Raw genomic sequence first — 17,760 nt, 5'->3', positions numbered from 1 at the left:
AATGTGTGGCTCGGCACATGCCTTGTTAGAGCATTTCACCACAGACCTAAAGAGAACCTGGCAGCCAAACAAATAAACCCCTGACTTGTGGAGGGTGCGAATCAGATGCACAAACAAACAAAAAATACCTGGTGAGCTCTTCTTTAATCTTCAAAGGTTCATGTGGGTAGAATTTCACTCTAAAGCACATGGTATATGGTGGATGAGCTGAAACATTATAAAGAAAAAGCATGAGAACAGCAGCAAAAAACGTGGATTCAAACACAGGAAAGGCTGTCTTTATGGACTAGCCCATGAGATGATTAGCTGGCTAATAACAGGCATTGCACTCAACAAAACAAAACCCAAGGAAAAAATCAAATCAAATGTGTGAGAGGAAGCCCAAAGCACATGCAAAATATATACATTCTAGTCAGTCTGCACATACATGACTCTCCACTACTCTCCACAGACCAGGTTTCTCCACCTAAGCAAAGGCACATCCCAAAGTCACTTTTTCCCATCTTGTCCTCATCAACCTTCTCCCCTGTCCTGTCTGCCAATCCCACCCCTACAAATGAACTGTAGGCAAGCCACATGTAGTGTTTAACCTGGACACTGAGTTAGAAAGTATCACTGTGCATGTCTTAATTGAGTGAACATGGGTGATACCTAGTGTAGGAAAATGGAATAAGTTAATCCTAAGAGTAATAATATAATTATAGCTTTGGAGCTGGAAAGGTCTTTAGCAGTCACTAAATCCAAACCTTTAAATTTAGAGACAAATAAAATGAAGCCCAGAGAGGTCAAGTCACTTGCCTAAGATCAGAGAAAGTATGTTGCAGGGAGGTAACTTGAACTCAGGACCTCTAGCTCAAAATCCAGCACTATTTCCATCCCACAGGTAAGTAATATGTGTATAAACATTCTTAAAAGAATGATTTTTTCTGAATCAAGTTAGTCATACAAATACTAAAATTTTGCAAATGGAGTGTTATGGTAATGTTCTAAATTCATCAAATACCTCAGGCTCAACTCTCCTGTAGATGTTATAGCTAATTGTGTATTTTCCATCAATATTTTTGTGAATCTGACATAGTACACAAAAGTCTTTTAGCTTTCCTTTATTCCTCAGTATAAAGTATCGGGCATCAGATCAGTCCCCATACTCCTTAATTTAACAAAATGTTGAGGATGGAAACAGAATAGGAGAAATAGTGATCTATTCTCCCTAAGCCTTCTTCTCCTTTTTCCATTTTAGAAAATGTTTTAGTGATTTTCTTTTTTTCCCATGTCTATAACTACCCACTAACTAATCCACTTTCTTCCTCTTCCAATATACGCCCTCCCTTTTAATAGTTAAGCAAAACAAATCAACACACAATGACCATGTCTGAGATCTATCTCAGTCTACATTAGGTTTCCTTTCACAATAAGCTTTTGCTTTTAAATCACTGCTAAGATCATAGGAGCATCCAGCCATAGCTACAAGGAACCTAAGGGACCCTTAAATCCAACCCTCTTGTTTTTAGATGAGGGCACTGATGTCCAGAAATGTTAAGAAACTTATCCAAAGTCAAACAAGTAATAAATGTCAAAAATAGGATGTGAACCCAGGTCCTCTGAATTCAAAACCTGTGTTCTTTCCAATGTACCACACTGCAACCCTGATCAACTCTTTAATATCCAGGTTTCATAAAGATAGAACACATAAATGAGGCTTTATTTAATAAGGAAAATATGCTCATAAAATAGACTGCTAGAAAACATTTAATCACAAGAACCCTCAGCATCATTCTAGCTGTCTCAACAAGGGCATATGGTTAGAGTACATAAAAATCATAATTTCTGTGTCCCCTCCACACCAGAAGCTATAATCAATTTGTACAATCCTGCATCTGTTTGGGGTAGATTTAAGAGGGAAAAATGACTTGGAACACTATGAGGGTAAAAGAAAAAAAAGTACATCTTTAATACTTCACGGATTTATGGTTTAATTAGGCACATCCTACATTAATGGTGACTACAACCTTGTGTACATTAATTGTTTATTGTAATTAGCTCATATGAACAATAAAATCATTGATTTAGATCTGGAAGGCACCTTAGAGACCATCCAATCCAACTTCTTAATTTTTACAGATGAGGAAATTTAGATACTGAGAGGTTAAAGTGGGCTTACCCAGGGTAATACAGCAAATAAGTATTTGAGGCAGCATTGAAACACAAATCTTCCTACATCTAAGTCCAATGCCCTAACCACTCATTAAACCTGAGACCTCTCAAGTTGCTTGGGTCAAAAAAAAAAATGTACCACCGCTGGGGGAGGGGGGAACACCCAATGGTATTCATGAGTCAATACAAATCTAACCACGTTAATCCCCCTGTGACAGACATTCAGTGGTTCATTACCAGGACCACTGGAGTTTGTTCTACCACCTTTGAGAATTCAGAGTTAATTTAATGAGGCACCAAGGTAAGATACAAGCAGAAGATCTCAAACAGGAATATTTAGTCTTCATAAGAAAACAAAAAATTCTCATTTCAAAGGGGTTTTTTTCATGCCATCTAAAAATACAAATTTAATACAAAACACCAACATCTTCGGTAACTAGAAAGAGTTTAATTCCTTTATATCATGCCCAGAAATGCAAAATTGCCATCACTTTTACATGATTCAAACTAATTATTTCTTTTTTCAAAACCCCTGGGCCTAGGCTTCCAATCTTAGATCTATAAGTACTTTTCCATTTAATACATGAGAGAAGAAAATCTTCTGGCTCTTAATGAATAAATTGTAGATAAGAATGATCTTAAGTCCTTTCCTAATCACTTATGAATTCTACTCTTTTTGTGATTGTGCCATTGTGAAGATGATGAAGCAAAGGGCAAGAATGTGAGGAAAGGGAAAGGGAACTTTTACAAGCAGCAAGAAAACAGAATTCTGGGAAAGAAAGTTGAAATCAAATAAGAGAATTTATTTTTCATTACCTCAGACACTTAAGAGCTATGTGACCCTGGGCAAAAGGCTTAACCTCTATATGCCTCAGTTTCCTCAACTATAAAATGAGGATCATAATATCACCTACCTCCAAGAGTTGTTGTGAGAATCAAATGAAATAGTATTTGTAAATCACTTGTCATAGTGCCCGGTACATAGTAGGTGCTTAACAAAGGCTTGTTCCCTTGCTCCTATCTGCATATACTTCCATCTTCTATACTGGAGTTGATCCATATTGGAATACAGAACAGCAGTCAAGATTTTCCTTGTGTGTTAAGCATTAACACTCAGGGTTACTCATTCTAGAAGTGAACTCCCAGCTGGAGGCAACTCAAGAGTCCAATGATGTTAGCAGCCCAATTAGTGAGACTTTCTGTCCAGATTGCATCAATTAGGATGTTTTTCTACTCAAATAAGTTGAAAATAATGACAGAGTTTTAAGTTTTGGTCCTCCCTGAAGTGTTGAAAGAGTACTAGGAATGCAGAAAAGGCAATTTTCAGCTAAAAAGACAGATTTTACAAAATGAGTCAAATTCTTCCCAAATTTAATGCAATAGCCAGATCTTAAATACCAAGGTCATATAACCTACATTTTGGTTCTTAGGAACTTATTACACCTCTACTGAATGCAGAAAATAAATGATAAAGTTGTAATTCAAGTAATAAAGGGGTTTAAGATATCATTCTTGCTTTTGATGTGCTAAAGAATACCAGAAATGCCAAATACTGAGTCAAACATATGGTCCGTCCAGCCCAATATTCTCTTTGTCATTGGCAACAAAGGACATCTTCTCTACTAATATAATAGATGCCCTAGGTGGCACCATTCTCAATAGTTAATGACATACCACCGGACACCTCTTAATGATCTTTTTCATAGTCTTACACATACCACATAAGAATTTATTTAGAGACTTCTAGTCAAAGGCTGCCCACCTCTTCCATACTTGCTCCAGCAAAAACCTGAAAACAGCATTAAACAGAATAACAATCAAGAAGTTCAATGAAAACTATAATAAATTACTTCTTCCACCCCAGAAGTACACAAAATAGTCAACAGTAAATAGTAAGGGGGATGCTAGTGTAGGCAAAGAATTCCACAGCCCCCCAGAGTAACCAGAAAAGGGCCAGAGACATATGTAGCCTACCGAGCTAGAGATCTACTGTCTGGAGATAACAACAGTACCAGGCTCCCTTGAGAAAGCCCAAGGGTCTTTGCAAACTTAAAATAGGGCCCATCCAAGGAAGCAGAAGTTATCTATAAGGGTATGGTAGAAACCAGTGGAAGTGTGGCTCTGATTTAGACACAAAAAGGATCCAGGTTCCTATTACAGTGTCCCAAAACACCACAGAGGACCCTGAACATACAGTGCTCTGAACCTCAAATGTCCAGGAAGACCAAACACTAGAAGTTAGAGGTCAGCACAGAACCTCAGGTGATCCAGGGGAGAGATCAGTCAAGGCAAAAAAAAAAAATTAAGCATGGTACAGACCAAAGTGTGACCTCAGCACAAAACCTCTAATCAGGAACTAAAGCCAGAGAAATGACTAAACCAAAAACCACCAAGTATAGAACACTGTCATAGCTCTGGAGATTTTCAACAAGGAGGAAATAAGTCTATAACAGCTACAAACAGATACTCAAAAGAAAAGAAAACAGATTTTCCTCAAGGACTGTATGAATATACCTAGAAGTAATGAAGCAGGAGATTAAAAAAAATGAAATAAAAGTTTTGGAGGAAAGAACTAGAAAGAGAATAAATATCTTAGAAGAAAAAATCAGTCAGTCACCAAGCCAGTCAACAAGCATTTATTAGTCATTGTTAATAATTAATGATATTAATTATTATTAATTATTGAGCATCTGCTATATGCCAGGTACAGTTCTCAGCACAAGTGATAAACCTTGCCCTAGTAACAGATTTCCTTACAACAAGAAGAGACCAAATAGAAATCAATGATTCCATGAGAGTAAGAAATGATAGAAAAAAATTACAACATTGGAAAAAATCCAGAGTTTCCATGTCAAAGAAAAAAAAATATTGAAAGAATCTAGGAAAAAAAGCAATTCCGTTATGAAGAAAACAATCAGGATCACTCAAGATCCAGCTGCTTCACCTATAAACAAGAAGAGATCTTGGAATACAATATTCCAAAAGGCAAAAAAAGATATCAGCTTACCATCAAAAATAATTTACCCTGAAAAGATGAGCAACATCCTAAAAAAAATACCTTTAATGAAAACACTGTCCTATGGACTACAGATACATAAAAAATCCCTACTTCTAATGGAAGAGAAAACATATACATATGTAAGTGTAAAGAGAAGAAATACAAAGTATAGTCTAAGAGGGAGGTCACTAGTAGTTGAGGAGATGAGGGAAGACTTCATGGAAAAAATGGTGCATGAACTGAGTCATAAAGGAAAGAGAGATTCTATGAGTCAGAGGAGGAGAGAGTATATTCTAGGAATTGGACATGGTCAGTGCAAAAACAGAGAGATGGGTAATGGATTGTGAAGAAAAGAGAAAAAGCCATTGGATCACAGATTGTGGGATATGGAATAATGTCCAATGAATAGTTTTAAGTCCAGATTGTGTAGGGTTTTAAAAGCTAAACAGAAAAGTTTATATTTCATCTTATAGGAAATAAGGAAGTAATGGAGTTGGTTATAAACAGGATTGACATGGTCAGACATGCATTTAAGAATCACTTTGTTAACAATGTAAAAAATGTGTTAGGTGGAAATGAGAGATTTAAGGCATCCAGATTACTTAGGAGGGTTTTCAACAATCTAGGCAAGAAATGACAAGGACCTAAAAAAAGATGGTAGCTATGTGAGTGTAGAGAAGTGGTAGTATGTGCAAAATGTTGTAAAAATTGCAACATCTGGTAACTGACTGAATATGTGGGATGAGGGAGAGTTAGGAGTCTAGGATAATGCCAAGATTACAAACCTTGGAGACTGGAAGAATGATAGTGCCTTTGATAGAAATAGGGGACTTTGGAAGGGAGGAGGGGAAGATAAGGAGATCTCTTTTGGATATGCCAAGTTTGAGAAGTCTCTAGGATATGCAGTGTGAAAAGTCCAATTGGGAATTGGTGATGGGGGGAGGGGTTGAAGTTCAAAGATAATATGGATAGATATGTGCTATGGCCAGTGCAGCCAGTGGGCTAGTTAGCAAGTAGTGAAGAAAAGAGACGGGGGTGTAATCCATAGAATGTTTATTACATATCTACTTCATACAGAGCCAACAAACAAATGTTTTTTAGTCCTTATATATTTTACTTCAAAGGGGTCTCCATAACTACAAACCTGTGAATCATTCCAATAAGAATGAAAACAATGTATCCAGACCCTCCTAGCTCCTGCTTGTTGATAGCAATGTCTGATTTACACAAATTATGTATGCATAACATGAACCGTGTCCGGCTAACAGGATGAGGTACAGGTCAGCATGACCCCAAACAATCATTACCAGCAAACATGTATCCAAGGGGAAGGGGAACATTCTGTTGAAGCCTTTCAACCCCTAGAAGTTCTCTACAGATATGCATAGTGATAACAATTTAAACTTATGGGAGCTGATGTAGTCACTAAGAGAAAGATGGTAGCAAGATAATGGTAGGGACCATCAGTGTGGTTTGGATAATGAACAGGGAGGGGAAAATGAAAAAGAATGGTTAGACAGACAGTAAGAGAACCAAGAGAGAGAAGTGTCACAAAAGCCCAGAAAATCCAGGGAATTTCCTGGGTCAAAACTCCCTTCATTTTTAAAAGAAATGAAAAAGGTGCTTTGTAGTGTTAACAAAAGTCAAGAATACATCTCAAATTATTTTTTTAAATCAAATTCTTAAAAGACATCAATTTATTCTTATCCAGAATTCTTTCCAACTCTTCCCCCTGCCCTCTCCATCTCATCACTGAAGACCATGTATGATCTTTAAGCATATGCCTTCAAGCACAGAGACATACCAAGAATCTGGACTCATTTTGGATTAGAGCTATGAAAATTCCAATCCATCCCTACCCCAAGTAGCTCTGAATACAAAGAGTAGAATGCTGACCCAAAACGAGGTAACACTGATGAGGTGCTTGGGTGCCTGAGCTTGGACCTCAGTTTGTAAAATCACATTTCTCCCTAGCCTCAAATCTCCCCAGCCTCAGAGCATTATCTCTGCCCCTTCTCCCTTGCCAGTACTCTGCCTAGCAACCATTCAAGATCAAGCCTCAGACAAATGTTTATCTCCCCTTGGTACAATAACAAGCTGCACCTCTGAATCCTTCACTAGACTATCTATAAGCAACTCCCTAGCCCATTATATACATCCTGAATCCGTCATTAGCTTGGAATATACATATACTCCCAACATCCATCTTGTCAAACATGACATTGATGGGTGGCAGACTGCACACTTGCTGGTCAGCCCTGACCACTAGCTGACTTAGTGACATATCAAGCCTAAAACCACACCTCCAGACAGCCTCCAGGCTTGGGCTATTTCCCAGTGAATTCTGGGCAATACGCCTGCACAGTAGATATTAAAAGTACATGTTCCTTTAAGAACTGTCCACTCCTTAACCCCTCCCTAATCCCACCCTGACTCACCTAGTTAGCATAATTGCCACAGGTTTTTCTATAGTTAACCTATATAAACTATAATATAACCCCTCTAAGGTTGCAGGTTCCCTCAGAACTCTTGCTCATTGTAAAGCGTAACAGTAAATCTTTGCCACCTTGACTTAGAGAATGCTTGAGTCCATGAATTCATTCCAGATTGCTTTCCAGGGACTCTGGTTATTGGGGTTCCTCAAACACCTAGCCCCGCCTCCCCCTTGTCAACACAACAAACGGCTTTGCCTGAGAGGTGTTAGATTCTGTTTTTCTTGCTCCTTTATGCTGTATATTAGATGTAAAACTAGACCTGGAATCCAAAAGATGTGAGTTCTAATCTTGCACCAAACATCAACTAACTGTGTGACCCTGGGCAAATTGCTTTACCTACCAGCTTCAATTTCCTCATCTATAAAATAGGGGTAATCATCACACAGAATTGCTGTAAGGATCAAATGAGATAATAAATACAAAGTACATCACACCTCTTTAAGAATTATATAAATGTTAGCTGTTATTATTGATAGTATTATTGTTTCATCCATTTCATTGCAGCAATGATGATCAATTCATCAAGAATCTATGGAATCAGTCATTCAGATCTGAAAAACAGCATTTGGGAAAGAAGTGTAAAGAATGGCTCTATACCTTTCATACAAATTACTTACTATTCTACCATTCCTCAAATATCTAGCCTGTATCTCACAGTGGGGTAGCCCAGCTCTTTCAAGGAATTCCTATTCTCTCTACATATCCACAAGGGACTACATAGAAGCAAAGACTGAGGTGCAATCATTCATCTTCCCATAGGTTTGTATGATTAAGTTAATTCATTTGTGCCTTGTTCTATGACATAATTTAAGGCATGACCACAAAAATATTTTTGCAGATGAGGGAAATAAGTTGTCACTACTTTAGAATTCATACTTTGAAATAAACTATCCCCTTCCTGAAAAAAATGGACAGTATGAACAATTAATTGGGCCTGAAAAAATAAGTAAGAATAACCAAACGAATCCCTATAGACAGAGGCATATCATGATACCTAAAACAATTTCTAGTGTCCTGAAGTACACCAAAGCCAGCTTTGTAAAGGCTGCCAGAGCCAAGTGTCAAATTTTCAGTGCAAGCATTTACACCTCAAGAAACCTCCCCACACTACAAATCAGGGCTTAATGTAGTGTTCTGTTGATTGTCTCTAGACCTAAGAAAGTGATAGAGAAAATGTTAATGCTACAGATTAAACTTTCAAGTGTGTCTAGTTCTTTTTTCACTATAAAGGCAATTATTAAGCACTTAACAGGGTACTAGTATCTACCATCCCTATCTCTTGTTTTTTAAATACAAATACTGTTCTCAGAGTAGCTGAGATGCATCAGGAGAGATATTTGCATCAAGTATCTAATACAGGCATTAGACTGATGCATCAAGAGTGATATTTGAAGTGGGAAATGACAAGGTTTAAAACAGTTTCTAATTTGTACTAGCTATGTGACCATAAGCAAGTCACTTAACATCATCAACACAATAGGAATAATACCTGCAGTACATACCTCACAAAGTTACATGTGAAGTGCTTTGTAAATCTTAAAGTACTATGTAAATATCATCTATTACTCTATTATGCCAATGGATTTTGTTATTGTTGTTTTTGGTTTCATTGTTATTGTACGTCAATGGATTTTTAACCTTGTTTATGTATGTATTTCCTCCAAAAGTGCAGATGTCAACCCTGCTTGACTCTTCCACAGGTCTTCCCCTAAGTCTGCCACAGTGGTTCACCCAGTGTGCTTGGGGACCTCCCTCACTTTCTCTTGACATTGTGCCAATGCCAAATCTATCCTTCTCCTTTTTCTGTCATACATTTCTTTGGTGATATCCTTTATTGCTTCTTCTTCTTTGTGATTCTTTGTATGCAATTTGTGACAGCCTGGTGATATCAGCAGCCACCATTACAATTCAGTTGAGGCTGCAGTATCTCATGACTTAAAATTCAGAGGCCTTAGAGTCAAGCCCTTTGGCCCACAAAACTCTCAAATGTGGCTAAACTGGATTAAATTACAATTGGAATACGTTTAACAAAATAAATTAAATATAACATAGATAGTATTAATTTATGGTTTTCTAAGTCAATATGCAGCTGTAGGGATGATTTATATCTGAGTGTGATACCACTCACTGACTTACAACATTGGAAGAATGCATTAAACAGTTGGGTTTTAGCTTCAGAAAGAAATTTTAAGTCTTTAAAAGAACCCTGCAATTTCCCAAAGGCAATCCTGCCCTCTCTTCCTTCTGTTCAATTTTGGGCCCAACTCATTGTCCATTTGCAGTGTTTGCCCACTACATATGTATGTGTGTGCACATATACATGTATATTGTGTAACAAGAGAAAAAAGCTCAACGGCTATTATTATCTATATTTTCCTTTCAGAGGTACTTCTTTCTAATTTCTTCTAATTCTATTCTCTATCCTCATATCCCTACTCCTTTGTTCTTTCTCTCACTTTATTTGTAACACCTATAATCAATTCATTCTTTCCCACCCTACTTTTTTTTTCCCCCAACAAACCAGGCTTGTGTCATTAGGTACTTAAACAAAACAAAACCATTGTTTTTTTAATCCTTCTTTGGTGACTGAATTGAGATAGGGACTAGTTAATCACAGTTGTAAAGTACCTTAGCTTGATTAAAGCACTTAGTTTAATAATTTAAGTCTCTTCTCTAGGCTTTATGTCCTTACTAGCTTTGCATAATGAATGATGCTGTTGGATTGGTTCTTCTCTCCATGAATTTACTCAAAGTCATCTTGAATTTCAAATGCTCTTTTTCTTTCCCAAAAAGGAGGTTAACCTTTAGAGGGAAATTGATTTGAGAGTCCTAGACCTCATCTTTAAATGTATAATATCCTAATTTCTTCTTTTGTTTCTCATATTTGTAGAAAAATCTTGAAAATTTTCAATTGTTGTGTTTTGGTTTGAAGGCTTCCTTCTTTACTTCTGAAATGGGAATGGGAATTTGAAAGTCTTCCCTGCCTTTTAATAGGCCTAAGGGAATTTGAAGATTTTCCCTGCCCCCTAATAGGCCAAATGTAATCACATGGACTGTATGGTGGGAGGAGTTTGTTCAAGGGTGGAACAGAGCCCATAGGAAGCTGGAAGTTAGAGCAGTTAGAGTTGGAGGGAAGAGAGGAGGGAGCCAAGGAGACAGCCAGGCTTGTGAGTGTTTGTGGGAAGGCTAGAGGATGCTGTTGCCCCCTGCTATGCTATGGTGTATTAGCTTCTTTGTTGCTTATAATGGATTTGGTTTCCTGGTGTTGGGATTTGGCTTTCTGGGGTCTGAATAAATGTTTTGTTTCTGTCTTATATATGGAGAGTCTATTATATTTTGCAATTCAGAACTGTACTGGCATACTCATAGTTGCCATCAGTGCTATGAATTTTGCTTTGGTGCTACAACTGCTTGTAATATTATCTCCTTGCTATTATAATCTTGGAGCTTGATGTGGCTAGAAAAACTGAAACTTAAGTTAATACTTATTAGCACTTGTGAATTTTGTCAGTTTGCACATTATTCCTATTTTTAATTATTTCTGGAAATTTTTCTTATATGATTTCCCAAAATGGAATGGTCATATTCTTTTCTAAATATAATTTTTGGAAGTCTGATAATTCTTCATTTTTCTTCTCCTTGATTTGTCCTCCAAATAAGTCACTTTTATCATCAATATTTCAAAACCTTTTTTTCCAGTTTAGTAATTTTCTGTACTTATTTTTCAGCTTCTACTATTGCTTCTGCTCCTCAGTAAAACAATTCTACTTTTCACCAAGCTATTGTTTTGTTTATAGGATGTTTCTATGCTACTAAGTTTCATCATCTTATACTGAGATTCCATAGTCACATTCAGTCATTTCTTAATTTTATGTCATAATATGTTTGCTCAGTGTGTTTATTCATTGATTTTCTTCAGTTTATTGTACCTTGAGAAATTTCTGGTTTTGTTTCTGATGGCACTGTTGACATTATCTTGGTATAATTATCTTCTAGTACTTTTGCCTCTACCTACTTTAATCCATTATGTAACCAACATTTATCAAATGTTTGGGTGAAAGCTAGGTGAGAGAACACAAGAAGTTGAGTTCAAATCCTGTTTGCCTTATTTTCCTTAACTGTACAATAATAAAATGGGGATAAAAATAGCATCTACCTCACAAAATTGTTGTAAAGATCAAATGAGATAATACTTGTAAAAGTGCTTAACATAGTGCCTAGCCAGCAGTAGATACTATATAAATAATTCTTTCCTTTCCTTCCTTTCCATTCTCTTCCCTTCCCTTCTTCCCTTTCATCCACAAAATATGCATAGGTGGGATAACTTGGCCAGAGATTCTAGAAGACATGACTGTTCAAAAAAGAGCTGAAAGGATCTCAAAAAAGAAATTTCTTACAAAGAATCATAAATTATCTCAAAGAGAAATATAAGGAGGAGGCATTTAAAGAGATGAGTGACTATTCAAGAAGCTTTCCAATGACTTTGGGTCAAACTGTACATACAAAAAGCATGCCAAGAAGAGATTATAACAAAAGATTAATACAAAAAAATACAAGATTAAAGGAGCAACATGAGAAAGGTCAAAGCCCAGAATGAGCTGAGGCTTGTGAAAAAATGTGAACAACAAAAACAAAATGACTTTTTAGGTATGTTCTAAAACAGGAAGTGAACGATGACTATGCCCACTGACTTAGAGTGGATGGAATAATATTTAACAGATGATAAAAAGGAAATTGAAACATACAACTTCTATCTTGATGTTTTTGTTTTTGTTTTCATCAAAGAGAATGATCTTTAGATTAGAAAGTTTAGAACAGACATGGACCACAGCCGAAGTTCTTAACCTTTATGTGTATACATCACAGCTCCCTTTGTCAGTCTGGTGAAGCCTACTGATCCTTTCTCAGAATTGATGTTTTTAATCAATTGAAAGAAATGCTTAATTTCAGTTAGAGAGTAGTGAAAATACAGATGCAATTTTTTCCATTTAAGTTCATCTTATGAACCCTTAGTCTAGAGGGAGCTGAAATACAATACTGGCAAGGAGATAATAAGATTGCCCACCTGCCATAAATGAGAACAATTTTCTTTGCAAAGAAGAATCACATCCCAGAATACTGAAAGAGACATGATTACTGAATCGCTGTTTATAATCTTTGAGAAATTATGAAGTATGAAAGACATACCGAAAGAGTAAAAGTTGTCTTAAATTTCAAGATGGAGAAACAGTGGGTTAGTATGTATTGCAAACTGTACACTGATGAGTGTTGTGGGTGACCTCAGACACTAGCCATGTGATCCTGGGCAAATAACCTCTTTCTACCTCCGTTTCCTCAACAACAAAATGGGGATAAAAACACCACCTCCTTCCCAGGATTGTTGTGAGGATAAAATGAGATACGATTTGTAAACACTTAGCACAGTGCCTGGAACATAGTAGGTGCTTAATAAATGCTTGCTTCCTTCTTTTCCTTCTTCCTGCAAAATGTGACTAGTAACACCCACCCTGCTTTCTTCCACAGGTTGCTCTGCAAACTAATTGAGGTAACGGATGGAGCATGACTTTGTAAACTGTAAAGAGTCATGCAGATGGAGGGCATTATTGATGAGATAGCTAGAGTGTTTGAGGCTGATGGGGCAGACAGGATAAAGGGTGTGAGATTTGAGATAAAATGTGGGATGGGACCAGCATCAATGCCCCCACCATGGACTTATCCGCATGCTTTCTACAAAGCACCCCCCAACTATGTGACATTCCCTGATCTTCTTGCTTATCTGTATGACAAAGACACCTTGGGAAACCCAATATCCCAGGCTGACCCCTCTCCCCCTTCTCTTGCTCCCCTAGCCCCTCTCCCATCAAACTGTATTTAGACCAGGCACCTAACCTGGCTATTTGCTCAGCCTCCCATGGGAGCAGATCCTCTGGGTAAATCACCTCAATAAACACCTTTGTCTTGGAGATGGTCTGAGCAAATTCTTTTCAGGATAGACCCTGCAACTTACATGTCTGTTCCTCCTCATTTTGGTGTGCCTCAACATTTTGGAATGTACCTTGAACCCCAACACTCCAATCTTTTAGGGGAGGCAGCAGTCTGAAGTTACATTTGTGACTTTGGACCTCAGCTTCTTGCTGTTATTGAGTCATTTCCATCACATATCACTCTTATGACCCCAATTGGAGATTTCTTGGCAAAGATCTGAGAGTGGTTTGCCATTTCCTTCTCCAGCTCACTTTATAGATGAAGAAACTAAAGTAAACAGGGTTAAGTGACTTGCCCAGGGTCACATAGCTAGTAAGTGTCTGAGGCTGAATTTGAACTCAGGAAGATAAGTCTTCATGACTACAGGCCTGGCACTCTATCCACAGTGCCATCTAGCTGATCCAGGACCCCAGCTTCCTCAGTTACAAAATGAGTGAGTTACAGTAGAAGATATCTATCATCACTTAAATTTATCAATCTAGGATCATTTGTCTGAGGAATTCCCAGGGTAGGAACACCCCTCAATGATGATAAGCAATTTCTTCATAACCTGCTCAAAGGATTTTAAACAGAGGGGATTTTCAGAGGCCATCTAATCCAACTCTCTCATTTTACAGATTAAGAAACTGAGGCCCATGAATGTTCAATGACTTACCTAAGGACCCAAAGGTAACAAGTGTTAATCTTCTTCTAGCCTTAGAGAGTAGACTGGGACACTAAGAGGTTGTGACCCTCTCTGATGGCCACTGAGCTTAAAAGCAGGTATTTCTGACTCCAAGGCCAGGTCTTTAGTCATGATGCCTTGCTGGCTCTCATTCTTCCTAATTATTCATCATCACCTCACCTAGATTAAACTCTTATTTTCCTACAGGAGTAGACCTCAAACCCAAAGATCAAACAACCCCAGAAGAAAAAGAACTATTATTTGTCTTACCGTGGTGACTTAATTATTATGTGTTTAAAAGGTAGCTAGCTGCCACTGCATAGAAAGTAAATGAACAAGGATGTGTCCTCATTAAAAGAAGAAATCACTTTGTAATGTCAAGGGTTCCTACAAAAATATGATAATTTCCAGGAAGTACTAATATGGAAACCCACCTACAACATGACTAAAAAATCCACATTAAATGACAGTCAACCCTACATGTTACTCTCTACTGGCCTATATTTGCATGCAAATGTTATTCCCAGTCCATTTAAGAAGTCTGGCAGTACCTCAAGGCCAATAAACATAATATAGATGCAGCCTTATCCATTCTGCCTGGACAATTAGGACTCAAACCTCTCCCAGCCATGATGAAGCACACAGGCTGCTTTTCAGAATAAATAGGGTTTTCATCATCTCTGTCTCTGCTCTTTGTATATAATCCCACACCCCACCCTTCAAGCCTACCTAAATGAATTAGTCTCAATACTTCTAAGAAGTTTGTTGCTTTTAATGACCCATAAAATCATAATCAGAAAAAAGCACTTCACCGAAAGAAAAGAGAAACCCTTTCTCTTTCAGGTTTAGGTGGAGCATCCCAAAATTCTTAGTGCAGTTGTAAGCAAACTACATTAAGACTTTGGGGACACCTTTTTTTTTTTTTTAGTTCCCTTGTTTCTCATTAAAATTGCTTGAGCTGGGGAGAAACCACAGAATTTTAGAGCTGGCTGCTGTTGTCAAACTGTTTTTCAGTCAGGTCTGACCCCATTCGGAGCTTTCTTGGCAGAGGTACTAGAGTGGTTTGTCATTTCTTTGTCCAGCTCATTTTACAGATGAGGGACTGAGGTAAACAGGATTAAGTGATTCACCCAGGGTCACTTGGCTATTAAGTCCAGATTTGAACTCAGGAAGATAAATCATCCTGATTCCAGGCCCAGGACTCTCTATCCACTGCACCACCTAGCTGACCTAGACCTGGAAGGGACTGTAAAGATGAATATTTAGTCCAACCTTCTCATTTGATAGATAAATAGACTAAGGTCCAGTGATTTCCTTAATTTTATAGAGTTAGGACGAGTAGTAACCAGGTCTCCTAGGATATCTTTGAACTATGCAACTCTGCCTTTATGATGCTTATTTCATGTATTAGTACAAAGGGCTAAAAATAGTTTCTATTATTTTACTTAAAATTCACCTGTTCATGTGACATTCATACATTGGTCAAAGTCAATCACTTTATTTTATTATTATGATTATCACAATCAATCAAATTATTATCGGGCTTCATATCCATGTGAATGAGAACCATTTTATGAACACTTTAAATTGGGCAAGTAAGACTTACTTCACTGGAATGAACAATGCCACATTTTCTAGAAAGGGGACTGTTTGAATTAATCATAATTTCACCCCCCCTATAATGCTGCCCATTAGAGAGTATAAATTGTCCTCATTTTAGAAAGAATAACACATTATCTGTGAAACTCTGTGAAAATTGCTTAAGCTCTCTGGGACTCAGTTTCTTCATTTGATAAAAGGATGATAAAAAGGGTTTATATTTTGCAGGGTTGTTATAAGGACCAAATGAGATATCATAAGTAAAGCTTTTGGCAAACCTCAAAGTGTTATATAAACACAAGCTCTTATTGGAGCAAAAGACTAGGATAGTGACTTGTGCATAGGATTTAGGGTAATTTAGGCTCAGAGGATCAAAGACTTTGTGCTGATGTGTACTTTAAATCATTTACCCAACGTCACACCCATTTATAACTGGCAGAGCTACTACATGCACTCAATCTCTCTCTCTCCCTCTCTCTCCCTCTCCCTCCCTCTCTCCCTCTCTCTCTCCCTCTCTCTCCCTCTCTCCCCTTCTTCCTCTCTCTCTCTCCTTCTTCCTCTCTCTCTCTCCTCTCTCTCTCCTCTCTCTCTCTCTCTCTCTCTCTCTCTCTCTCTCTCTCTCTCTCTCTCTCTCTCTCTCTCTCTCTGTCTCTCTCTCACATACACACACACACACACACGAGCACGGACACCTCTAGATTCAGATCTGGGCTCTGATACTAGCTGTGTGACTTTGAATGAGTCTCGATATTCCCACCTGCAAAATTAGAATAACACTTGCATTACCTGCCTCATATAATTGTTGTGAGGAGAGCACCTTGTTTATTTGGCCGGGGTGGGGGAGTGTTTTTTGGGGTTTGGGGTTTTTTTGCTTGTTGGAGGGAAACTGCTGTTAAGTGACTTGCCTGAGGTCACAAGGCTAGTTTTTGTGTTGTGTCTGAGGTCAAATTTGAACTCAGGTCCTCCTGACTCCAGGGCTGGTGCTCTATTCACTGCGCCACCCAGCCGCCCCAAGAGAAGAGCACCTTGTTAACCACGAAATAACATATACATATGATTTCTTTCTAGAGTCTGGGCTTCATGATGGGAAAAAAGACTTGGTGCATTCACTAAGTTATAGTAGACAGTTCCCCCATCAAGAAGGACAGGCTATAGCACTACATGGGTAATGCTCATTAAGTTAATTTTGGCTACTGACCAAACTCATTTAATTCCTCCAGCATCTTATGTTCAGACAATTCCTTCCCCTTCCATATACCTGCAATATTTCCTCCGAGGACAAAAGGTAACCGGTATTATTCCTTTTCTCCAGACCCCGGTCCCAAGAGAACATTCACACTACTCTTGATTGGGGTGGCTTGTTTATATTTGCAGCCTCACATCTGCTTTGAATTCCCAGTACTGGGCAGCATTTTAGCATCAGTGTGGTCCTTGCCCCAAATAAACAAACCTGTTTTTTGCCTGGTGCCTGCCAATATTAAGGTGTTAGTTCTAGTATGGCCAGTCTAGGCCATTACTGGCTTGGGGAAGGAAAGGAAAGGAAGCATCTTGCTGATATACACAATACTATCTATTTAAAATTTTGTTTTTCCTTCTTTGTATACTTATGTCTACTAAAGTATTCCACTGAGGAGGATGGGAAGGGTGGGGGAAGACACACGCAAGAAATGAAAGCTAGGCAGTGGTTGGAATCAGCAGGTGTCCAGTGTTCCCTGGCTCCAGAATATTACTGTCATTTCAGTTAAGCCAATGAATTGGGAGCTAGGTACAGACTGATAGGGGAGGCAGGGTGAGACCTAGAGAGGAAGGAAAGAAGGAAGGAAGGAAGGAAGGAAGGAAGGAAGGAAGGAAGGAAGGAAGGAAGG

The 17,760-nt window shown here is 38.1% G+C and overlaps 1 protein-coding gene across 1 annotated transcript in view; it reads right to left on the bottom strand.

The window, feature by feature from the left end:
* FRMD3 (FERM domain containing 3) overlaps positions 1-17,760 on the bottom strand; it is a 348,473-nt gene that overhangs the window by 134,105 nt on the left and 196,608 nt on the right. The window contains exon 4 of the mRNA XM_069105383.1: positions 129-207. Within this exon, the coding sequence (XP_068961484.1) occupies positions 129-207 (79 nt within the window). The remainder of the gene's footprint in view (positions 1-128; positions 208-17,760) is intronic.

The sequence above is a fragment of the Petaurus breviceps genome, unplaced genomic scaffold (assembly GCF_028583685.1).
Source record: "Petaurus breviceps papuanus isolate PSGF00001 unplaced genomic scaffold, PetGlider_PUasm1.0 138, whole genome shotgun sequence".
Classification (NCBI taxonomy): Eukaryota; Metazoa; Chordata; class Mammalia; order Diprotodontia; family Petauridae; genus Petaurus; species Petaurus breviceps.
The sequence above is the reverse complement of the archived record's forward strand: the minus strand, read 5'-3'. Positions and strand labels throughout refer to the sequence as shown.